Source organism: Carya illinoinensis, chromosome 11 (assembly GCF_018687715.1).
Source record: "Carya illinoinensis cultivar Pawnee chromosome 11, C.illinoinensisPawnee_v1, whole genome shotgun sequence".
Taxonomy (NCBI): domain Eukaryota; kingdom Viridiplantae; phylum Streptophyta; class Magnoliopsida; order Fagales; family Juglandaceae; genus Carya; species Carya illinoinensis.
The window spans coordinates 1,597,530-1,622,970 of NC_056762.1; the positions used below are offsets into that span (position 1 = coordinate 1,597,530).

At 40.4% G+C, this 25,441-nt stretch overlaps 3 protein-coding genes across 8 annotated transcripts; 2 read left to right on the top strand and 1 right to left on the bottom strand.

Annotated features, from left to right (window-relative positions):
* Positions 1-132: 132 nt before the first annotated feature.
* Positions 133-5,267, bottom strand: LOC122280661 (cyclin-dependent kinase G-2-like). 6 transcript variants are annotated; one of them, XR_006229983.1, is made up of 9 exons: positions 5,114-5,267; positions 3,228-4,704; positions 2,845-2,980; positions 2,655-2,740; positions 2,399-2,510; positions 2,197-2,300; positions 918-2,066; positions 544-606; positions 133-467 (listed from the first exon to the last, which is right to left on the bottom strand). XR_006229983.1 is itself a non-coding variant. In XM_043091639.1 (6 exons), the coding sequence occupies exons 1-6, from the start codon at positions 4,712-4,714 to the stop codon at positions 2,039-2,041; spliced, it is 1,953 nt and encodes a 650-aa protein (XP_042947573.1). In that variant the 5' UTR covers positions 4,715-5,240; the 3' UTR covers positions 133-2,038. The 6 variants fall into 6 exon arrangements, 1 of the variants encoding a protein (XP_042947573.1); XR_006229979.1 differs by having other exon boundaries at positions 918-1,540; positions 1,982-2,066; positions 3,228-5,240; XR_006229982.1 differs by having other exon boundaries at positions 918-1,540; positions 1,982-2,074; positions 3,228-5,240.
* A 1,096-nt stretch (positions 5,268-6,363) lies between these two features.
* LOC122282015 (malate synthase, glyoxysomal) lies at positions 6,364-8,958 on the top strand. Its single transcript, XM_043093922.1, has 4 exons — positions 6,364-6,860; positions 7,250-7,575; positions 7,692-8,022; positions 8,212-8,958. The coding sequence occupies exons 1-4, from the start codon at positions 6,468-6,470 to the stop codon at positions 8,866-8,868; spliced, it is 1,707 nt and encodes a 568-aa protein (XP_042949856.1). The 5' UTR covers positions 6,364-6,467; the 3' UTR covers positions 8,869-8,958.
* Positions 8,959-23,756: 14,798 nt separating this feature from the next.
* Positions 23,757-24,981, top strand: LOC122280473. Its single transcript, XM_043091375.1, has one exon. It carries the CDS (start codon positions 23,871-23,873, stop codon positions 24,774-24,776), a length of 906 nt encoding a protein of 301 aa, XP_042947309.1. The 5' UTR covers positions 23,757-23,870; the 3' UTR covers positions 24,777-24,981.
* Positions 24,982-25,441: the final 460 nt, after the last annotated feature.

Consider the following 25,441-nt stretch of genomic DNA (forward strand, 5'->3'; position numbering starts at 1 on the left):
TCATTGAATAATTCCACTTTTGCAGCAACAAGTTGATAATACATCAAAAGTTGCTTACAAACAATGAACTTTGATGTCACATGGTCGGTCCTCTTTATTGATTGTTTTTCTACGAAAAATAGCAAAAGGTAATGAATAGCAAATAACTACTTGTCACCCCTGAAATGAGGGCACCTGCCCGAAAAAGATATAAGTGAAATGAGTGCAATTCCGGATATAGATTTCATGAATCAGGATTCACAAAATCAATTCATCTTTATCCCTACCGCCGCTGTACAACAATCCCACCCAATCTACTACATACAATTTCCAGATATATCTAAATTTGGGCAGTAATGAAAACCCATCTTCCTACTTACCATCAATGAATATACAATATTTCCATGTTATCTACGCCATTTTGGGTTTCCAGAGAAATTTTGGGACATGATGTCCTTCAGCAATGTCAGTCCTGTAATCCTTACCTCCTACATCAATCATCATAATCATCGTTAACATCTTTAACCCATCTCATGTAGCTTTGATAGGAAACCTGGGACATACCGTGACACAGCCAAAGAGAGTGGGATTGCACGAGCAGAATTGTCTATTTTGTAATTGTGTTTGCTGGGAGAAGAGTTCAGAAAAAATAATTTACCGTCAACATATTAAAATTAGGATACTCAGAGATATTAGATGTCTTACTCCAGTGAGAGAGAGAGAGAGAGAGACTTTCAAGGTGATCACACAGCTTTCGCATCGCTTTATTATACCTCAGACGAATAAAGAATACTTTATTACTTACTTCTTATGGTCTCCAACCGGCATGAATTTATTAAAAAGGCTTTTTGTCAACGAGCAATATGTAGATACCGCAGTTTTAATAGAAACAAACAGTATGCCATAAGAAAACCGGCAAGAGCAAGTCCTGAACATACCAGCAAAACTGCCTCAAAGGATGAAGTTGCATGGCAAAGTGCCTTGCCTTCGTAAGTGGAAGACACCTTTGCCACCCCCCCGGCAAGTGATAGTTCAACTCAATTCATATGTACCAACAAAAATTGAAAATAATAAGAAAAGGTGGAAAGAAAGGAACAATACGAATACTAATAATGATAATAAAGGTATGAAATCATAGTTATCATCACGAGCCAACAAATTACATAATGCAGGATGCAAAACTTGACATTTTTTCCTTCCAATTTAATTCCGTTAGTATAGCAATCTATAACCTATAAAATTTTGAATATAACTAGTGACATGGCAGTTCTAATTATCATCATAATGAACATTCAACTTAAAAAAAAAGACCTGCCAACTGATTATATACATACTTCAACCATAGCACCTGTACCAAAATAAAAACTTAATGGAGGCACAGGTAAATTTTACCTCAACGTCCTCCTATCAGAACACAGTATGCAAAATGCGCAGGGATTGAAAATTAAAATCACAAGGTACAGAATTGCAAACAGAAACATAGCTGCTTTGGCTGAGTGTTGACTAGTCCAGGGTCTTCAACATCCACGAGGTCACAACTAACAAAGCAACCCTCCGATACCTCCAGAGACCACATAAAATCGTCCATCAATCAGAGTACAAAAAAATTAATAAAATGTTTTCTATCTATTTAATCACTATTTATTTTTTAAGATACGAGGATACAAAAATTGCATCTGAACATAACAATACTTATTCCGGAATTTTTAATGGTTGTAATAAATAACAGATACTAGAAATCCTTCCTTTAGCTGTCTAATAAATTAATGAAATTCTCTACAGAGGAAGTTGATTGTCATATCATTAACAAATAATGATTAAAAAGAAGAGGAAATACTGTATTAAAAAGAACAAGAAGCTGCAATATGATAGAAGGCGATACTGTATTAATATTTAAAGCCTCGGCTTCATCATTTACAATGAGGTATCCCTGGCATATGTAAACTGAGGGAGGGGGAAGGATGTAGATTCAAAAACAAAAGGGTTAGTTGTTATTCCAAACCTTCCCAAAGACCATTATGCATCAATCCACTACTCTTGACCAAGACAAACTCCTTTCTCACTGCTCTTCTAAAGGATCTTGCTCTCTGGTATTCTTGAAGATGACCAACAATTAGGAACAATAAGGTGGATATAAAGTTTGCAAAAGAAGCTATTGCACAAAGCTGAGAACTTCACTCTTTTAAGTATTATTAGGTTTCCAGCTTGCCATACTACCTCTCTTGGCCATGCCAGACAGAAAAGTTACACTTGAAATCAGATCGAGGAAGAGGAACCTCACGAAACCAATCATGCTTTAGGGCAGCCTCTGCTGTTATCCGCTGCAAAGACAAGAAGGTCTTCATAAGTTTCAGGAGCATAAAACCCCCCCAAGTTGTGGAATCAAATTCTACTTCAAAAATTTGCAAACACAATTTACCTTTTCTGGGTCGTATGCTAAAAGGCTGTTCAACAAGTCAAATCCCAATTCAGAGAGAACTGGCGATCCTGTGAAGGATCTTGCAGGAAACTTGGTCCGCAATAGGTTATGCCTGAAACAAATTCAATAATTACTACGACAGGAGTGCAAATATGCTGATATCCATATAGTTCTGTAGAAAAGTTCCACAAGCTGAGCAGGTTCGGCAAAAGCAATGGAAAGCCACAGCAGGAGGGTTAAAAAGAGAGAGACTTACGGTTGCTTTAAATTTGGTCTAACTCCTGGCAATTTTGTTAGTCCAGGCCAAATTTTCTCATTTGGTGCACCAAGAATTTGAAAAATCTGTAACATTTTAACCAACTGCATTACTGGACAACCCAAAAATAAATCATACAACATATACTGGAGAAAACAAAAAGATGCAGCAAATAAGGAGCAAGTTTAACCTTGCCAAGCTGATCAATTTCATTTTTCCCTTTGAAAAGTGGTTCCTTTGCCACCAATTCAGCCATTATACATCCCACTGACCACATATCAATAGCTGTTGAGTACTGTTTTCCACCGAGCAGTAGTTCAGGTGCTCTGCAGAGTGAAACATCAAAAAATTATTTGACATCAACACATTTCATCTAGAAAACTAAACTAACACTCCCAGAGGGGAAAAGGATGGGCAAACTTAAGTCCTGGACTTAGAATGCAAGACTCGTCAATGGGACAAATCACAATTCTGTATGTTACCCATGCCAGTTTCAGACAGACATGCAAAAAAATTAAATTAGGGGAGAGATAACAACTGTTCTCAAATAACAAGTAAATGGCCAGAGCTCACCTGTACCAAAGGGTGACCACAATAGGTGTATATGGCTTCAGCAGGCTACCATACTGGCGAGACAACCCAAAGTCACATATTTTCAACTCACCCTCCTTGCTCACAAGAAGGTTTGATGTCTTCAAATCTCTATGAAGCACCCAATTGTCGTGAAGATATTTGACACCTTCTAATAGTTGTAGCATCAACCATTTAACTTCACTTATGCTAAAAGGCTGTTTCATAACCTCCAAGAGATCCTTGAGGTCATACTCCATGTACTCCATAACCATGAAAACATTATCAAGATCATCCATAACAACTTCTTTAACACCAACTACAGAAGGGTGATTAAAAGACAAGAGAATGTTTATTTCCCGCAAAGATGAAATAGGGAAACCACCCTCCTTTTCTACACCCATCTTCACCTTCTTCAAGGCCACGATTTCCCCCGTCTTCTTATCTTTGGCTTTATACACAACACCATAAGTTCCTTCATTAATTTTGTTAAGTTTTTCAAACTCAAATACACTTCTGCAACTCTGAAGCATGTTTATGCTTCTTTGGTTAAGCAAGCTGGGCTCTTTAATCTGATGGGAACCACCACCATCCTCCGAGTCCGAGTCAGAATGGTTAACATAGTCATGACCATCTCTCTTTTCATCAATATCGATCATATCAGAATCTAAAAATTCGTTTTCACCAAATGCATCTTCAGTGACAAGCGCCGCAACAGAACCTTCTCCTTCCGATCCAGATGACCTAGCCCTACCACCTACTGAGAGTCCTACTCGAATCTCCCCACTTTCAGGACTCGACCTCGAGGGAGAATCACTGTCAGACGCCCACCTCGACATGGCAATATTCGGTGCTTGAGTAACCTTTTCCTCTTCCACATTGTCTTCTCCATATTCATCATCCCCAAATTGCTCTGACGGCGCCAAAGGAGGCAAATCAGCTTGAGAACTGAATCCAGAACAACCTACCAACAGATCTGCCACAACAGGCTTATCTGCTGAATTCTCCAACCCCAAAACCTCACATCCTGTGACATCGCATTCTAAAATACTGACATCTGAATCAACATCCAGTGCCACACTATTGGAACTGGGAGAGGATGGCCGAGGAGGAGACGGATAAGTAACTGGGACAACTCTGTTCTTAGATGAAATTCTCACGTCCTTGTCTTCTCTATTCCATACAATTGGAGAGAACTTCCTCTTCTTCTCTGGAGGCATCCGCACCCCATCATTATGAACCATGAGCTCATTACCGATAGAGAACTTATCCAATTTTCGGTCTTCAGTCCTAGCGCCAAACCTGTCTCTTCTAGACCCCGAATCACGAGTTCTTGATGAATAATGATACCCATTCTTACGTCTGGCAGCACGATCACAGGCCCTATTGTATTCCACACCGCAAGAATCATTCCTGTAATAGTCATACTCTCTTTCGGAGAGCTTATATAAGTCCGTTCTCCTGAAAACATTGACTCGCCCTGCCGCCATGTGATTCACAACCACAACTCTTCTCAATCAAGAATAAAACTCAAAAATACAAGAAATACAAACCCCGACCAACAAATCCAGAATACAAAACACAACACCCAAAATCGAGAGTCAATTTTCTTTTTTCTTTCTTGTATTTACTTTTTAACTACGACCCCAACCCCAAAACCGAAAATCCAATTTTTTAAAGCAGACTAAGAGTCAATACAATACAAATTGTGTATGAAAATTGATACAAATACGATCAATAATAGGTGAAAATCAGTAGAAGATATCAGAATAGGCAAGACAAAAATCGGGGATTTGAGCTAACGAATCAGATCACGAACGAAACCCTAGAAATCAATATCGTACTTGTACCGCCGCCTCAGGAATTTCACAGGTATATAAAGGCCTTACCGGTGAGAGAAAGAAGATAGAAACACGGTAACGACGACAGCAATCGGAGAGAAAAAAGACGATCGAAAACCGACAGCTTCAGAATCAAAATTCAAGAGGCTGCTCTTCCCGTAATTGAAGACGCGTTTTTGTGATGTGGTGGTATATATAATCGTTAGGTGGGCGGTGCTGTATTTGGTGGGCCAAATGCTTCCGACAGTAACCCTAATAGGCCTCCACTTTGGGCTAAAGATAGCCCATTCTACTACCCTCTTAAGTTTTTTAGGCCCCCTCTTGTAACATTGCGACAATGCAAAGTTGTTCTTCAGCGAGCAAAGCCCATATCCCTGATTCAACCTTTCAACAATTAAAAAAAGCTTTCAAGCCCATTAAAAAGTTGTTCGTGTAAATATCACATAATCGTTTTAAAAAATAAAAAATTTTATTATAAAATTAATTTTTTATATATATCTCATATTTTTTTATTTTTTTTAAAATAATTAGATAGCAATTGCACAATTTATGATTATAAATATCTTTTATCATATAATTTTATGTACATATTATATATATTGAGTAACAGCCTCTTCATTTTATTAGTAATTTTTTTTTAACTTTAACTTTAGATTTAAAATTAAAAAATATTTATCATTTTCAACTACTGACACGCGTATGGTTGTATGGTTACGTAGCTAAAATTGTAAATATAAATAAAATTTTTAAATTTAATATACAATAATCAAATAAAACTTTCCTAGTTAAAGTTGCCCTTGCGACTGATAATATGCTAACAATAAACATGTTGATGTCTTGTAAATTGTTTATTTTTTTATTTTTTCCATTCTAAAGACAAAACCTCAAAGAAATTTTAGGTAATCTAAATTCAATTGCCCAAATCAGTATAATATGCTAGCATTTCCTTCAGTATAACATGCTAATATTCACAGAATATTTGACTTAATCTTTACAACCAAGTCTTCATCCGAATGTTCAGCAGCAACTCCTGCCAATCCTTTGAAATTGAAATCATCCTTCAAATCCTCCGTGTGACTCTCTGATTTATTACTAGTGACTCACCGATAGCTGCTGCATCTCCCGAGGCCGGCACAACACTCGAAGCGATTCCCTTATCCTCCACGCCCATCATGCAGAATAATAGCGTCACCCATGATCATCATTACGCGCATAAAGCCATGCACTCCAAAATTAAAATAATCCCATAACGATAGCGTTAGACATAGCTATCCGCATCTCTGTTTTTTGGGCACCGATTAAAATAGAAACTTTCCCTCTCTATATATACGTTTCTCCAGCCTCTCGCATTTCCACACCACTGAAAGAAAAGTTCAATTTTGTTGAGAGAAAAGCACAGAAGATGATGGACTTGGGGACATTTGGTAATCCCACTCCCATGGCGAGGAAGATTGTTTCGGGATATGACGTGCCGGAAGGAGTGGACATCAGGGGACATTATGATGAAGAGTTTGCGAAGATCCTGACAAAGGATGCTTTGCAGTTTGTTGCGGATTTGCAGCGTGAGTTCCGAAGCCATATCAAATATGCATTGGAATGTCGGAGGGAAGCTAAGAGGAGGTACAATGAGGGGGCGATGCCGGGGTTTGATCCTGCCACAAGGAACATAAGGGAAGGAGAGTGGAAGTGTGCTGCAGTCCCACCATCTGTTGCTGATAGGAGGGTGGAGATTACAGGACCCGTGGAGAGGAAAATGATCATCAATGCACTCAACTCTGGTGCAAAAGTCTTCATGGTTAGTACGTCTGTCGGTTTGCTCTCGAGAATGTTAATAGTGCTAAACCACCATTTGTCTAAGCATATATGAAATAGTTTAAGTAGAGTCGGGTTTGAACTCAGGATTCATATGCATGCTATGATATCATTTTAATTATATTTTAACACAGTTGAGTAGGGAATATAGACAGCTAAATTTGATCATTATTTGGAGAAAAACAGAGATTGTAATTCTCATTATGACATGTATGCACTGATACATGTTGTCGGGTCCTGCAGATTAATGAGTAAAGTTAAAAAAAAAAACCTTATCATTGAACGAAGTTTCTGTCTTTAGATAGTAATCAAATCTGATGTTAGTTTACTGAATGGAAACTGAGAATAAAGGTTTGTTGTTTAATTTCATAGGCCGATTTTGAAGATGCACTGTCACCAAGTTGGGAGAACCTCATGAGAGGGCAGGTAAACTTGAAGGATGCTGTGGATGGGAGTATAACCTTTCATGACAAGGCCAGAAACAGGGTTTACAAGCTGAATGATCAGATAGCCAAGCTCTTTGTCCGCCCGCGAGGCTGGCACTTGCCCGAGGCACACATCTTTATTGATGGTGAACCTGCTACCGGTTGCCTTGTGGACTTTGGCCTCTACTTTTACCACAATCATGCAGCATTCCGCCGCAACCAAGGTGCTGGGTTTGGGCCATTCTTCTATCTTCCTAAGATGGAGAATTCAAGGTACGTAAAAAGTTGACGAAAAAAATTGATGCTTGCATTTCTTGTTCTTAAAATTACTCCAAAAGCAGAGTCAGACGAATTGTGGAAGAGTGAAATTAAGCTCTTTCTTATTGCAGGGAAGCGAAAATATGGAACAGCGTGTTTGAGAGGGCAGAGAAAATGGCAAGGATAGAAGGAGGGAGCATCAGGGCCACCGTTCTAATCGAAACACTTCCAGCAGTCTTTCAAATGGATGAAATTCTGTATGAGCTAAGGGATCACTCTGTCGGTTTGAACTGTGGAAGATGGGATTACATCTTCAGCTATGTCAAGACCTTCCAGGCACATCCGGATCGCCTGCTACCAGACAGGGTTCAGGTTGGCATGACTCAACACTTCATGCGGAGCTATTCTGATCTCCTCATCAGGACGTGCCATATGCGTGGTGTCCATGCCATGGGTGGCATGGTATGCAATCCTTAGTTCCCAGTCAAATGGATCATTGATACATCAGATTCTAAAACTTCTTTTACTAAAATAGAGACAGCTTCTTTGTGAATCTAACACTTCTAATACTTTCCTATTTGTAGCTATTTATCAGTTTGGGACTATTTGTAGCTCAGTAAAATTTGGGAACTTTTTTATTTTCTTGAACAGGCAGCACAAATTCCTATTAGGGATGATCCAGCAGCAAATGAGGCAGCATTGGATCTGGTGAAAAAGGACAAGCTAAGAGAAGTGAAGGCAGGGCACGATGGAACCTGGGCAGCCCACCCTGGACTGATCCCAGCTTGCATGGAAGTCTTTACCAACAACATGGGCCATGCCCCTAACCAGATCCAAACCATGAAGCGCGAAGACTCGGCCACCCTAACTGAAGAAGACCTCTTGCAAAGGCCTAGAGGAGTGCGCACCATGGATGGTCTTCGGCTCAATACTCGAGTTGGGATACAGTATTTGGCAGCATGGCTCACTGGATCAGGGTCAGTGCCGCTTTACAACCTCATGGAAGATGCTGCAACTGCTGAGATTAGCAGGGTTCAGAACTGGCAGTGGCTGAAATATGAAGTGGAATTGAATGGAGATGGACTTGGGGTGAAAGTGACAAAGGAGCTCTTTGGAAGGGTGGTGGAAGAAGAGATGGCTAGGATTGAGAGTGAGGTCGGCAAAGAGAAGTTTAAGAAAGGAATGTACAAGGAGGCTTGCAAGATTTTCACCCGGCAATGCACTGCCCCAATACTGGATGATTTTCTGACTCTAGACGCTTATAATCATATTGTCATATATCATCCCAAAGGATCATCCAGTCTCTGAACCAGTCCAGTGTCTTCTTCCGTTGCTGAGTTGGTGTTTGTCTTGAAGCGTCACTACTGTTTCTGCTGAATAATAATTCCTTGTTATTTCCGTACTTGTCTCACAATGCTGTTGCTTCTATACTTTTGCCAAAATATTACACCACATCAAGACAGCTCATATTAAGTTCAAGACCTCATTGCAGTAAGGAAGGTAGCTAGCATTGAACAAATTTCTGATCGTTTGAATAAGTTGTATTGACTGCTCAACTTACACCTTATGTGTGAAACAAGAATGCAAATAAATCGAGCCGCTAGGAAAAGAAAAGGCTTCAATCGGGTCAGAGAACCATAATAGAAGGGTATTTTGCTGAGAATTGATGCTCTCTCTCTCTCTCTCTCTCTCTCTCTCTCTCAAGGCGAAAAGTTGATGGTTACAAAATATAGGAATTTTCTTACTATCCAAACACAAGCAAATTACGTACAAACCATCCAAATGATATTGAGTACTTTTTTATAGAAGTAAAACACTGTGATCTAACTTCAGAGTACGCACAAACAGATTAAGGATAAATCTGTTAGGAGAAAGCTTCTTACTTGCATTAATATTGCTGAAAAGGGGGACTTGACTGTCTAAAGAGCTTGAATATCAAGGGTGCCATTTTAGTGTTTCTTTTTTCATTCATATTTTAAAAAATATCAATAGCCTCCCAAATTTGTGTCCTGTATGAGAGAAATTTATCATTGTAGGTAGAAACAAGGCTATGTGCACAGATTAGCACCAATCATCGCGTCACCGCAGGATGCCCAACTCATACGCAAGGCAATTTTTCCTTTCTTTTCTGTTTTTTGAAAGATCTGTTGGGATTTTTATGAGAGTCAGGCCCAAATTATTGGGTTTACTAGGCATGCTACTAGTGGAGAAAAAGATTTATAAAGTGAAGGCAGAAAGATAAGACTTTCTTAAATTTTCATATTTGTAGCATTCTAGTGACTGCTAACTGCTAGCTTACAGATTTACATATGCTTTAGATGCTTATCAAATCAAATGACGAACAACTGGTGCACAGAGAATCATAATTTTAGGATGATTTAGGACCAGTTTTACCTCTTTCTTTTAGCTGCATATTATCTTGGAATCAGGTACCCTAATGAAGAAGCAGGGCAGATTCCCATGGCTTTTCTGTGAAGAACTCCTGGAAGCAATATCAGAGAGGCTCAAGTTATAGGTTTCATTGCAAAAAAGGTGTGTCTCTGTAAAAATAGAAACAATGAAATGGTATTTCGAAGATGCAGATATGAAAGTATCTCAGCCTTGCAATATATCATTCATTGCTGCATAATATATGCTCATATACTGGCCTCATTCTGCACAAGAGAACAAAATTTGGAGGATTTTTTTTTTTTTTTCCATAACTCATCAAACGCCATCCAATTCAGAATTTAGGATTTCATTATAAAACAATATATATTATGAAGGAAAACTCTGCCGTATTGCATGTCGTAACATTACATATATATAAGCTATTTACATTGTTGCTGTCAGGATAAATATGGAAACTTGTCTAGCCTAAGATCATGCACTGAATATACGTAAGTAGAGCATGATTACAGGAATGCTAGAAAATCAATTGTAGCCGCTGTCACAGCAATGGTTAAGGCCGAGAGGTGCGTTGCACGCTGTCATGAGATATATCCTTATTACGCCCCTTCAAGCACAACGTGGCTGAACAAACGTTGAGCTTGTCTCGTAGGAAAGAGAACCGAGTGGAAACAAGTGGTTTGGTTAGCCCATCAGCTAACTGGTCTTTACTAGAAATGAACTTGACGTCAAGTGATTTTTGTTGAACCTTTTCTCACACAAAATGGTAATCGATTTCGACATGCTTAGTACGTGCATGGAAAACGGGGTTGGCAGTGAGATAGGTGGCGCCGATGTTGTCACACCACAGAACCGGTTGCTGTGGAAGAAAGACACCGAGCTCGCGGAGCAATGAAATAAGCCAAAGAGATTCAGCTGTGGCATGGGCGATGGCTCGGTATTCGGCTTCGGTGCTGGAACGAGCGACTGTCGGTTGCTTTTTGGAATTCCAGGATATAAGATTGTGACCCAAGAAGATGCAAAAGCCAGAGGTAGATTTACGATCGTCAGGACAGCCAGCCCAGTCGGCGTCCGAGTAGATGGATAGCTGTGTGGAAGTAGTCGGACGAATTAACAAGCCAAAATCAACTGTAAATTTGAGGTACCTCAAAATTCGCTTGACTGCTGTCCAGTGCTCTTCGGTTGGGTTGTGCATGAACTGACAAGTTTTGTTCACTGCAAAGGAAATATCCGGACGTGTTAGCGACAAGTATTGTAGCGCACCAACGACACTCCGATAGAGGGAGGGATCGGAGCAAGAAGAACCAGAAAGTAACGACAACTTCTGAGAGGAGGACATAGGTGAAGAAACGGGCTTGGCTTCATGCATGTTTGTTCGGTGCAGCAAGTTGGTAATGTAACGGCTTTGAGACAAAATGAGTCCATCGGCAACGGGCAGAGCTTCTATTCCCAGGAAGTAGCTTAATCCTCCAAGATCTTTTACTGCAAATTCAAGGCTGAGAGCAGAAATAAGATCGTTAATTGCAGAGGGACTAGAGCCAGTAATTAAGATGTCATCGACGTAAACCAACACAAATGTAGTGACTGAGCCATGCCGAGAAATAAAGAGAGAGTTGTCCGAGGCAGAGTTCTGAAAACCAAGAGTGCAAAGATGGTCATGAAGCCGAGAATACCAGGCCCTTGGGGCTTGTTTCAGCCCATAGAGAGCTTTGTGGAGCCGGCAAACGTGATGAGGAAAGCTGGGATGGATGTAGCCGTGAGGTTGGCTCATGTAAACTTCTTCAGATAAGGTCCCATGAAGGAATGCGTTTTGAATATCAATCTGTCGGATGGACCAGTTTTGAGAGACAGCAATGGTGAGGACCAACCGGATGGTAGTGGGTTTAACCACTGGGCTAAAGGTATCAGCAAAATCAATGCCTTGCTGTTGATGATATCTCTTGGCGACTAACCGGGCTTTACGCCGTTCGAGAGTTCCATCTGATTTATGTTTGGTTTTGAAAACCCACATGGAGCCGACGACATTCATTCCAGGTTGCACGGGTACAAGAGACCAGGTGCCTTGTTTCATCAGAGCTGAAAATTCAGCATCCATGGCAGCACGCCATTCTCGAAATTTGCAGGCCTCGGAGTAGCACGTGGGTGCTTCAGGAACAGAGCCAAAGGTGAGTAATGCCCGAGGAAGAGGATACCGAACCGTGCCATCTGTAGGGACTTTAGTTTTGACAATATTATTCTGAGCTCGAGTCCTCATGGGGTGAGTACGAAGTGGAGGGAGTTCTTCGGCAGCAGCACTATCAGATGGCAGGGGAGAGACAGAGGAGGGCTGTAGGAAGTCGGGAGGAGGAGTGGAGGGTCCAGACGATGTTGATTCAGATGGGACTGACGGAAGGAAAGACTCGGTTGAAGGAGAAGACGCAGGAAGGGAAGCAGGCTGAGATGGGAGTGCGTCCGTGTCGGTTGGAGGGAAGACGAAAGGGAGAAAAGATGTTGTAGAGGGAGACGCAGATGAAGTGGCAGACGATGGAGGAGGAGTACGAAACGGAAAAGAAGCTTCGTCAAATATCACATGACGAGAGACGAAAATGCGACCGGAAGTGAGATCAAGACATTTATAACCACGATGAAGATTACTATAGCCAAGGAAAACACAAAGTTTAGATCGGAAATCAAGTTTGTGGTTGTTGAAAGGACGAAGGAAAGGAAAGCATGCACAACCGAAAATTTTGAAAGAGGAAAAATCAGGGGCTTGTTTATGTAATTTTTCATGTGGAGAAATGCCAAGAGGAGACGTGGGAAGACGATTAATAAGGTACGCGGCGGTAAGAAAAGCATCATCCCAATAGAGCTGAGGAACACTACTATGAGATAGAAGAGAAAGGCCGGTTTCGACGATATGGCGATGTTTCCTTTTAACTGAGCCATTTTGTTCGGAAGTGTGTGGACAAGTCACGCGATGTTGGATTCCAACAGTGGCAAAAAAAGTATGTAAGGAGCGAAACTCACCGCCCCAATCGGTTTGGACAGATTTGATTTTGCAATTAAACTGTCGTTCAACAAGCTTTTGAAAAGAAATAAAAATTTTCATGACATCGGATTTCTGAGAAATGGGAAAAAGCCATGTATATTTACTGAAATGATCAACAAATGAAACATAATATTTATTTCCATTTGAGGATAAAATTGGGGAAGGTCCCCATACATCAGAAAATATTAAGTCAAGAGGCATTTGAGAAATGGACGTCGAAGGAGAAAAAGGAAGTCGATGGCTTTTCCCTTGTTGACAAGCGGGGCAAACACCGGGATTTTTATTTGTTAAAACTGGAAGAGAAAATTTTGAGACGAGTTGACGAACGGTGGCGTATGAGGGATGTCCCATGCGACAATGCCAGACGTCAAGAGGAGCACGTTGACAATAATTGGTCTGAGGAGAGGAGTGTGAGGGGGTTGGAAAAGTGTATAAGCCATCTTTAGTGTTGCCGCGTAGAAGTGTTGTCCCCGTGGCTTCGTCCTTCACCAAAAAATAAGAGGAATGAAACTCAATAAACACGTTATTCTCGTCAGTGAATTGCCGAACAGACAAAAGATTTTTCTTAATGGTAGGCACATGTAATAAATTGGATAAAGAGAAAGAACGAGTAGAAGTATCCAGAGTAGTAGAACCAATGTGTTGAATGTGCAAACCTGCCCCATCGCCCACTTGTATTTGATCATTGCCAACGTAAGGTTCAGCATGAAGGTTGAGATTTTGAAGATCATGGGTGAGATGATTTGTTGAGCCAGTGTCGGGATACCAGTTTGTATCAGATGCAGAGGAAGGTGCAGTCAGATATGCAGCCATGTTGGGAGGAGGTCCTTGAAAGGCTTGATCAAATCGGTGATAGCACTGGATGGCCGTGTGTCCAGTTTTGTTGCATACCTAACAAGTTGGCCGAGTATTGTTGGACTGAGATGGCGAAAATTGGCCAGAAGAGGAAAAATGATTCCCTCGTCCACGGGTGTTGCGTCCACGGCCCCGATATTGTTGATGAGAGGAGCGCTGATATTGTGGTTGTTTCGCACCTCGTGAACGTGAGTCCTGTCTCGTTGCTACATTAGCTGTCCCTACGGTGGCTTCAAGCGTAGAGTGGTGTTGTTCAAGTCTGAGTTCAAAGTTGAGAAGATGACTGAACATTTCTTCAATGGGCATTTGATCAATGCGAGTGGAAATTGAGGTGACGATAGCATCATAGGTGGTGTCGAGACCACCCAGTAGATACGCTGTGAACTCTTGATCAAGCAGAGGCTGTCCAATGGCAGCTAAGGTATCTGCAAAAGACTTCATTTTCTGAAAATATTCAGAGATAGACTGATTACCTTTCTTGGTTGTTGCCATGAATTGACGAGTTTGGATAGCACGGACGGTTGAATGCGCAGAGAACATTTTCTCTAGTGACAACCACACTTCTCTGGAGGTGGTAAGGCCGACCATTTGAGCAAGGATGCCTTCAGACAGGGAAGACACCAAGGTGCTAAGTACTACCTGATCTTGAAGATACCAGGTGGTGAATTTTGGGTTTGGAATTTCTACCGTCGTATCGGAAGAGGTGGCTGTGTTGGGATCGGGAATGGTTATAGGTGGTGGAGGAGTAGATCCATCCACAAACCCGAAAAGCCGTTGTCCACGCAGATATGGGAGGACTTGAGTTTTCCATAGGAGATAATTGTCTTTGGTTAATTTCACTGTCACTAAACTTTGAATGTTGGCTGGGTTGACGGACAGGGGAGAAGAGCCGGCCATTAGAGAGGAAGTTGACAGAGGTCACGGATGACGCTCTGATACCATAAAACAATATATATTATGAAGGAAAACTCTGCCGTATTGCATGTCGTAACATTACATATATATAAGCTATTTACATTGTAGCTGTCAGGATAAATATGGAAACTTGTCTAGCCTAAGATCATGCACTGAATATACGTAAGTAGAGCATGATTACAAGAATGCTAGAAAATCAATTGTAGCCGCTGTCAAAGCAATGGTTAAGGCCGAGAGGTGCGTTGCACGCTGTCATGAGATATATCCTTATTACATTAGTAAATATTCATTGATTTATTTCATATTTTTTGTTCTAGTCCTTTCTCTTGACTGGGAAAGTTTCTATGATGACCGGACCTAATCTTGGAGACTTTTGCACTGAGCTCTAGTAGATTCCCTACTAGGCTGCCACTCATGTGTGGTTGGTACACGTGTCACAAACCCACCACCATTTGTCTCCAACTTAAGCTGAGATAAAATTTTGCACAGCATTGATCAGAAGGGGTTTTTCAAAAGAAATCTGTGGTGATTTCACAGTCCTGTAGTCAGGAAATACTTACCCATGAATCCATGATAATGCATCGACCACCATCCAGCTAAATTTAGTTGGATGTCATATTCAAATCTCCCCATCTTGCTTCTAGAGGACCATATGGATGGTAGGGATCGATGCATGCGCATGTATATATATATGGATGGTAGGGACCATATGGATGGTAGGGATCGATCCATATATATATATACATGCGCATGTATATATATATATGGACAACAAAGGTTAGCTTTGTTGAGTAAAATATAGGGCACTCTCTGCCCGTGCTTGTCAATATATTAGACAAGATATTTTAGTCATGAGAATTATTAAAGTATTCGATTTGGATTTTACATGATGTTACGTTAAAAGGATCATCATATCGATCATGATTACGTGATAATAATCTCGTAAGCACTGTTTTGCTGGATGGCTAATCGACCGACGGGCTGTCCAGTACTCAAGAGACAAGAGGTAGACCCTGCCATGCATTACCTCGTCAAGCCGGCCAGAACGGGAAGATTTTCATCCCTAAATAGTTCGCACCATCCGTCGACGGTCGACCCAAATTATGGTATCTCCCCCCATATTTAAGATCTCCCTTCTAAAAGTCAAAACAAAAAGCATAGGCCAAACAAACTAAAATGATCAAGCTGAATAATTTGTAAAATGATTTTAAAATGCATGACCAGCAGGCTCGACTAGCTCGTGCATTTGGAACGGAGAAATGCTTAGCGCCTTGTAAAGAAATTTGATAAAAATAAATTTATAAATTAATGTTATATAATATGATGCGTCGTTAAATTTATTTTTGTTGTGATAAAGTGGTAATTAAAAGTTAATTTGAAGTATAACAACGGAAGCAAACAAAAGAAATAACAAGATTAATCACACAGAATATTAAGATATAAGTGGTTCGGATCAATGTGAGCCTATGTCCATTATTGAAGTCGATCTCAACGAATTTAGTATGAACAAAGATAGAGTACAAGAGATCAATCACAAAATCCTCAATTCCAAAGTCTCAATATACCCAATAAACTCCTAGGATTCTTCACAAAATGATTCTCTCTCTGTACAATGTTCGACTATTGATAAGTTGAAAAATACATGAAAAAAATATGTATTTATAGTCCATGGCCCGAGAACCCTAATTTCAGAACATTCAATCAAATTGAGTGTCAAGTAAACTCATAGGTTTACTTCCTATTCTAACTAATTGTTGAACAGGTGTCGAGCAAATTCTCTATCTGAAGATTCACTCGAACAGACTATCGAGCTAAGGTCTCTTGAGTTAGAATCAAGCCACAGTCAATTCAAGGTTGAGCAATAGTCAAGCCAAGCCTCTAGAATGATATTTTCAGTAGAAAATCAAGCCAAACTCAACAGCTTTATAAAGAAATTAAAGAATTTTACAATCAAGCGCATCATATTTAACCACAACAATTTGTGAATTGATTTTTTTTTAATATTTGTTTGTAAATGAAGCACTTCTCTTCGAAATCACCAGTAAAAATATGAGTGTTATTTTTTAAGGATGAATGAATTCGATCAGATGGCAAGCCTATTTCTACTGCAAAGATTTACATTGAGATATCTTAATGTGTATGATCATGTTATGTTATATTGTAAAATATTGTAAAAAATATTTAACATCTCACGTCAAACTAAATCATTTTATAATTAATTTATTTTGGTAAAATCTTTATATATACATAGCACTTAACTCTTTATACCTCCGAGACAAGAATATTAGAAAGTGAGCACTGTCATTGATTTTATCAAGAAAGAATCAAAGGAATGGCATATTCCAAAGTTGATGACAGTAGTGCACATGCAGCTCGTTCCTTTCCCTTCCCTTCAAATCCTCTTATCTTAAAAGATGACCTTGTTGAGTTAACCCAAGTGTGAGTGCACATGGTGTATAGTTGCTGCACATGCACCGTTCTCAAATTTGGCATGTTAGGCACCGTTTAGTGCTTTTGTATTGTTAGGCACCTCCCCAAGCGTCATGCAGCAGATTGCTGCAATGTAGTGGTCTGCTCTCCTATAAATAGGAGAGCTTAAGTGTGCAGAAAAACTTATCCTCACTGCGGTGAGAGATCAAGGGCAGTGGGAGAAGAGAAAGAAAGAGGGACGTGAGGGAGAGATGAGAATTTATAGATTTTTTGTAAATCTTGTACAAATTCTATAAAAGAGATTCCAGTGGACGTAGACAATTTGCTGAACCACTTTAAAATTGTTTTGTGTGATTTTCGGACAGGTTAAGAGGCACAACAATTGGTATCAGAGCTCTGGTTCGAGCTGTCCGAAAATTCAAGTTGTTCAAAATCAATTTTTGACAACTACAGGGTGTTCCTCGCGTCTAGACGAATCCGTTGCCGCAAACGGAATCGAAAACGGAGGTCGGAGGAGTCCACACGCGCCCCTAGAAGGTCAGCGCGTGCATCTGCTGTCATTCACGCGCCCCCACGCGCATTGGAGGAAGAAGAAGACTGAGCCACACACGCCCCACGCGCTCCAGAGGTTGAAGACGCGTGATGGACACGCGCCCCCCACGCGCCCTACACAGGTTTAGCGCGTGTAATACACGCGCCCCCACTCGCACACAGCTGCTGTAGCGCGTGTCGTCCACGGGCCAACGCACCCCCAGACGCCCTACCCGAGCGCGTGCATCCCACGCGCCAGACAGATCTGAACCGTCCGTTTTTTAGATCTTTTTTTGGGCTCGATCTAAGCCATTCGGAGTCCGATTTCAACGATCAAATAGTGGTTTCTAACTATTTGGATCATTCCGGACTCATCCGTATGGTTGGAATATGGAGATTTTCCATCAGTACTGTCAATCTGAACTGTCGATGTGTTGCAGACCATTCTGGGCTTGATCTACGCCAGTTGGAGTCTAATTGCGATGATCAAATGGTGATATCAAACTATTTGGATCATTCCGGACTCATCCGTACGGTGGGAATGTTGAGATTCGTCATCGGTACATTCGATCTGAACCGTCCACGTGTTGCAGATCATTTTGGGCTAGATCCACGCCAGTTGGAGTTCCATTACGATGATCAAATAGTGCTGACAAACTATTTGGATCATTCCGGACTCATTGGTACGATGGGAATGTTGAGATTCGCCATCGGTATTTTCGATCTGAACCATTCATAGTTGCAGATCAGTTGTGGGCTTGATCGTAGCTAGTCAGAGTCATGATGAACTCATTTGTTTTGGGCTTGATCGCAGCCGGTTGGAGTCATGATGGACTCATGTGTTTAGGGCTTGATTGCAGCCAGTTGGAGTCGTGCCAAACTCATTGGTTTTAGGGCTTGATGTCAACTAGTTGGAGTCCAATGTTGCCGGACTCAGTTCGTTTGGTCTTGATTTAAGCCAGTTGGGATCATGAAGTTTGAGGAGCAAATTTCAAATCATTGGACGATGCTGATTAACTTGTTATATCAGCAGGTTTTGGCAGTCATACAACTCATGGAGCATAATGTTATTAAGAAGAGAACCGCAACGGATCTCATTGTGGCTTTCTTTGAAAAGTCAGTTGCAAATAACAAAGTGCTGATGAAGAAATTGTTCAACTTCAGAAGAGGCAGAAGGTACTATTGTTGCCCAATAACATTTGACGTTGTGGTCAAAAGGTTGGGAGGTCATGAGAATGGCTATGAGTAATTCTGCAAAGAAGTCGAAGTTGAAGTTTCTCAATGTAAGAGATCTTATCCTAGATGAGGAGGTGCGCAGAAGAGATTCTGGCAAGATCTCGAGTTGTTGGTCCTGAATGTTGATAGTAAGGACAGATGCAAGTCAAGATCTGGATAACAGATGACTCATTATAAATTATGGCAAGACAGGCCACAAGAGACTCCTAAAATCAGGAGAAAATTGTGAATGATGCTGTGAATATGATGACTGAAGAAATACATGGCGTTGCATTTCTTGCAGTGCACAATGCTGTTAAAGACAGCTTGAAGACAGCAGTCATTCAGTAGTGTTTTCTCAAAGAGATATGGAAGGTCACCAATGATTCATTGATATTGGCTTGTGGTAATAGTCGTGTGAATTAGATAAGGACATGAAGAAATCTCCCTAGACCATGACATGAAGCAAAAGTGTGAGAGATGAGAACAAAACGTCAGATGTTCCATTGATATCTACACCTAAAATTGATGATCACATGGCTGCCAAGACTATCAGACTTCCATGGTGGTTACTACCTTAAACTATATCATGCTGAATGAAGGTAGTGAACTACGAAGAAAATCTTGCAAAAAGAGAGATTATGCAAGTCGGAGACTGCACACAAGATGGGCACATGCGACTGAAGACAGCAGCAGGATGATGAGTCAGTCAAGTCAGAGATGGAGACCTCAGCAACAGGTTCTCTGATATGTGTCAAGATCCGTGCGAGACTATTGATTCCTAGTGCAGTAGGAGATGTGTTGCCCTGTATGTATGTGTTGATTAAGGGCACTGTACGTGATGAACTAAAGTTATGCATCACTTTAGTTAGTCTTCTAAGTTGAAGACATGAGCTGTAAAATTGTATAGATGATAAGGGATCATGCTGGAGATAGAGGCTAGCATGTTGAAAATCAGTCTCCAAGTTGGAGATTGGTGTGATTGTAGGATTATGGAGCCTGATTTGAAAGCTGTAAAGGCACCAAGTAGATTGTTCGCTCGGTTGTGGCTCGAGTTAAGCTCGGTTTGCTCAAGGTGTACATGAGTGCGGACTCATGGACTCGAGTGAAAGAAGAATACTAGAGAGTTGAGATTGTGCAGTGAAGCACTTGTATATCTCATCTGAAGAAAATTCCTTGCAAGCTCCGTGGATGTAGACGATGCTAATGCATTTGTAGATGCATTTGGAGAAGCATTTGAAGACGTACCTGAAGATGCATTGGAGCGTATTCGATAGCAGAAATCTCTCATGTCAAAGAAAGAGGTGCATTCATTTGAAGAATGAATCACTTTGCAAGCAGCCTGGTGTGGCACACTTGGGTGGAGGGGGTGATTGTTGAGTCAACCCAAGTGTGAGTGCAGGTGGTGTATAGTTGCTGCACATGCACCGTTCTCAAATTTGGCATGTTAGGCACCGTTTGGTGCTTTTATATTGTTAGGCACCTCCCCAAGCATCATGCAGCAGATTGCTGCAACGTAGTGATCTGCTCTCCTATAAATAGGAGAGCTTAAGTGTGCATAAAACTTATCTTCACTGCGGTGAAAGATCAAGGGCAGTGAGAGAAGAGAAAGAAAGAGAGACGTGAGGGAGAGATGAGAATTTATAGATTTTTTATAAATCTTGTACAAATTCTATAAAAGAGGCTCCAATAAATATAAGTAATTTATTAAATTACTTTAAAATTATTTTATGTAATTTTCGAACAGGTTAAGCGCCACAACAGACCTAACTCGATTGGTACGTATTCTAAAGAAATGAGAGAGAGACCCCTGCAAAATAAAAGAGGCATATTCGAAAAGAATCATGAGCACAAGCTCTAAGATATTTTCTGATTGACCAAGTACAGAAAGAAGTGACAGTCACTTATATCCGACATACTCGATCATTGAACCCATGCATCCTCTGATCCCCCCATAGGAACACAAGAAATTTTCAGCCTTGATAAAGGATTTGCAGCCAATAAATGTTTGTTCAATAATATGTATATATAAGAGGAAGACATCCTTTTTTTTTTTTTTTTGTCTGTAATGTTATTTTGATATCTTAGACTTTTGTCCTTAACATGATATACTTTTATTTCCTTCACACTTAAAATTAACAATTATTTAAAATATATTATATTTATATCATATTTGTTTTTTCTCAATAAAACAGCTTGGAATGCTTTGATTTTGTTGTGTAATTTTGAATCTCTTGGATCATTCCTTCGTATTGATGATATAGTGCTTTCAAGTTGATGAATATAATTTTGTAATTAAATATTAATAATATTTGACGCTTTGAGTCTAGTTTTATGGGTATAGGTTTTTTTTATGAATACTGCTACATTTACAAAGAAATTATATAAAAATAATTTTACAAATTGACGTAATTTTATATAATTTATTAAATTTATTTTATAATAAAAATAATTTTATAATATGATGAATTATAACAAGTCACATTATTTTATAAGATTAATAAATTACTATTTCTCTACAATAAATGAGATTTTTTTACTAGAATAATTAGAGTATTATATTCTAAATTAAAAAGGTTGCATAAATAATTAAGTGTGATGAAAATCGATAACCAAACATTGATTTCACCCGCTGCCACTCCAAAAGTAGGGTTTGAAAAGCTCGAATTCTATCCTTTCAACAGCTGTGACCACAACCCCTTCAATCATCAACAATATCCCTCAAAGTTAATTATCCTGTCGCCCAACATGTATACAGTACTATACCTACACTGAATTGGTTGGCACTTGGTAGTGGAAGACTTTGTGAACATAGATAGAGACATGCATAAGATAAGGTCTACAAGGAAAAGTACTGGAGACATTAACGTAATTTAGATACGTTAGAATAATAATGTCTATCTTGAATTTTTATGGCAGGCTAGGCTAGGAAAGATGCTAGCTTTGACAGTTGCCTACATTGAATCAGTGATCAATAATACACGACACTTTCAGACAATTTACTCCTTCCTGCAAATACCTGCATGATTTCGACGTTTGAGTCTTGATGAATTGCGTGCTAGCTTGGCATTCATGATAACGGCCTTATTCATTCAGCTAGGTATTTGCCGGCCGGGTTTTATTGGGGTGGGATATTCGGATTTCATACCCGCCCCTACCTTGATGCGGGTACAATTATATAACACGAATATTAGATTAATACTTGGTACTTATGATCGGTTAAACATTTAAAAAAGGTCAACTTATAAAGATGACACGATTATAACTCAAGCAACTAGATACCGAATTTTTATAATCATGTAAGATTAGGTACCGGCCCGCTTAGGTTATAATCTGATTAACTCAAATAGGTACGTAGATCGCATTATAAACCCGGGTATGGATTCAGGTATAGTTGGGTATCTTGATTCGGATTTGGGTGAACAAGTACTTTAAATTTTCTAAGACTACCTTGTTTACAACCTCACCCTAGTCACATACCCCATATATCGCATGCGCCATTAATACCACGAAAGACCTTACACAAAAGTCATGGGTGAGAGAATTAATCCAATGCTTTGGAGAAACCAATTCTCAATGTGTGGGGTTGCGATGTGGACAGTGTTCGGGTACATATTCATCGTGACAAGCATGCAAATTTTCAATCACTAGCAATTTAGATTACTTGTGCTCGAGTTGCAAGGAATAAATTGTACTTAATAAAGCAATCTTTTTGGATTCGTTTCAACTTGTAGCCTTACTTCCTGTTGTAGACATGTAGTTGCCCTTATAGCATCGTCCAATTTTTTTAAATTGAATTATTTTATTCTTAGGTCGGTGTGTAGATCGAATACATCATTTACATTACTTATCTACACCAATTTACTTTTAGATATGCTTCACATTAATATAGCCTTGCCTCCTATCCTAATTGCCATTGTAGTGTTGGACACACCTCTTGTACAAGTGCTGCATGAACTTAATCATGTCGTCTCCACGGCCTTCCTGATGTGTATTGATTATCTCTTCGTCTTTCTTGGAGTCGTTTTGACCAATTTAGTACTAAATTTACTGTATATCACACCATCACTTGAATGTCAAATCTTTATGTTATCGTCACCTACACTTATAAATTGATGTGACTTGATATAATACGTTAAATTATAAAGTTACTTTTATTATAAAATAGATCTAATAAATTTTATAAAATTACATTAATTTATAAATTTATTTTATATAATCTATTTGTGTTGTAACAGTTATCTTAATAATATATATATATATATATATATAGAGGCATGCAATTGCCAATCAGAATGATGCAAAAACAGAACAAAACAAACAGCAAATCTGTCAACTTCTCACTTTCAGCCAGACTAAGGTTGTTCCTAAATACCCATACCATAAAGGAAGCTCCAAGAAAATTTCAATAACTCAAGGCCATTTCTGTCCTATAAAAAAAAAGGGCATCCAATCCTTTTCTTATTCCCCCAACCACGGAAACGAAAAATATCGTCGTCTGCTCCGGCCAATCTAACGTCAGGAAAATCAAAACGTTATCTGTCCATCCACGTGGCGCAATCTTTTTCATTTTCATTCCAACTATGGTAACCACAGATATACGTGTCCCATCCTCCACGTGTTCTCTTTATGGAAAACTTTACACGGGATTCAAGGCATACGTGCCCCCTCTGTCTGCTATACGAGACACTTCTCTCACTCCTATTGGCCCTTCTGTGGGGCCCACTCCCGAACTTCACTGCCACGTCTCGGCTCTCAACCAAACCTACTCTGCTGTGTTCACGCCGCAGTTTCGCACGTACGGGCTCTCACACTTTTCTACTTCCCCACTGCCATTATAAACTTCCTGGTTCTGGTGCTTAGCATTCAGAAATCGGACCCGAATCACATTGAGAAAGAGAGGAAAACGAAGTAAGCTCAACGAGTTCGGAAGAGAGGGAAGCAAGTGATGGATGGGAGAGGTGGGTGCTGTATTGGGATAGCGAGGTACGGCGGTGGATTTTATCATGATACGTCCAAGGTGGATAGGATAATGCTCAGGTTCCGGCCGATTGCGCCGAAACCTGCCGTTGGGGGCTCAGATCACGGTAGTTCCTCTTCGGAGAAAGCAGACGTGCGCGTCAAAAGTGGGAGAGGAAAAAGAAGGTACGTGAGAGATAATAATAATACTCTTAATAGTAAGAGGTGCAATAGGAAGAGAAAGGCTTCGCCGGAAGAGAGGGTAGTTACTTTGCCTTTGTTGCCGGAGGCCCCTGACCGGAAGGATTTACCGGAGAGGGAGTCTCCAGTTGAGAACCATGACCGAACGGTGCTGACGAAGGAAGCGTGGAAAGTGCCCATGTGGCTCAGCTTTGACGGGAATTATAAGGTGGGCAATGGGTTAGATCGGTTCAGTGGGTTATCAGATCGGAAAGCAGTGGTGTCTCCGGAGGTGGAAGAGGTTGGTTCTTGCGTGATAGTGGAGTGCGTGACCGACACGTGGGTGGATGGTGGTGGCCTGGGGGAAACGGATGCGGAGAGGATGACAACTCTGGGGAGGGACACATGTCCGGGGTTCGTATCAGACGATCTGCGTAGGGTGACGTGGACGAATGCGGCATACAGGAGGATGGTGGAGCTGGGGTCAGATGCTGCAGATCATCAGGAGTTGAGGCCTTGTCTGGTGATGAAGGACGAGAGTGTGATCAAGAGGCTAAACTATCCGGCGTTCAGTTGCAGGGTGAGGCTGGTTCAGTACTACACATGTGGGAAGGAGAGAAGCTCTCTGACACTTCCCTGTGATGTGTGGAGAATGGACGGTGGTGGATTTGCATGGAGGCTGGACGTCAAGGCTGCGCTCAGTCTGGGCCGGTGATTAGAAATACATAAAAGCCAAGCCATGCCAAACCAATATTATATTTATTGTATCCCTGTGATTATCATCACTGCGTGTTTATTATGTTTTCTGGTCCATACGTACGTACATGAATGGATTAGATGGCATAAGTTGTATGCATAACAACTAAGCTTTGGTACCTTACGTACTTTCATAATTGTAAATACTTTAATTTTGGCCGATCGATGATGTGTACGTGTATGCTTTTTCAACTTTTCTACCATCTTGTTCTTCCACTATCTTGTCTCGATCGTGTTCTTAGATCTTCTAGGGTATTTTGGGGTTTTAATTACTCATGCCATACATGAGTACCTCTGTTCTGCGGTTCTGATCATCGTACGAATATTGAGTTCTTGACGCATATACAGGGCGTCGTCGTTGGATGATGCTTGATTTTTAAGGATTTTTTTCGGGTTCCGCGCGATAGTTTTGGACATGATTAAGCAGCACAGAAGAATCCGAGAGCAGTACTTAGGCCAGGAGGGAAAGCAGCAGATTTTTCCGGAGACTGGAAAGAGGAGAACAAGCTGAGGGACAGGTGGAGGAGAGGTGTTGGGCTGTTGGGTCTTGTGTTAGGAATATAATCATAATTTCGAGAGATCTTTGAACAATCTTTTGGCCTGTGTAATCTCTCGCTTTAACTC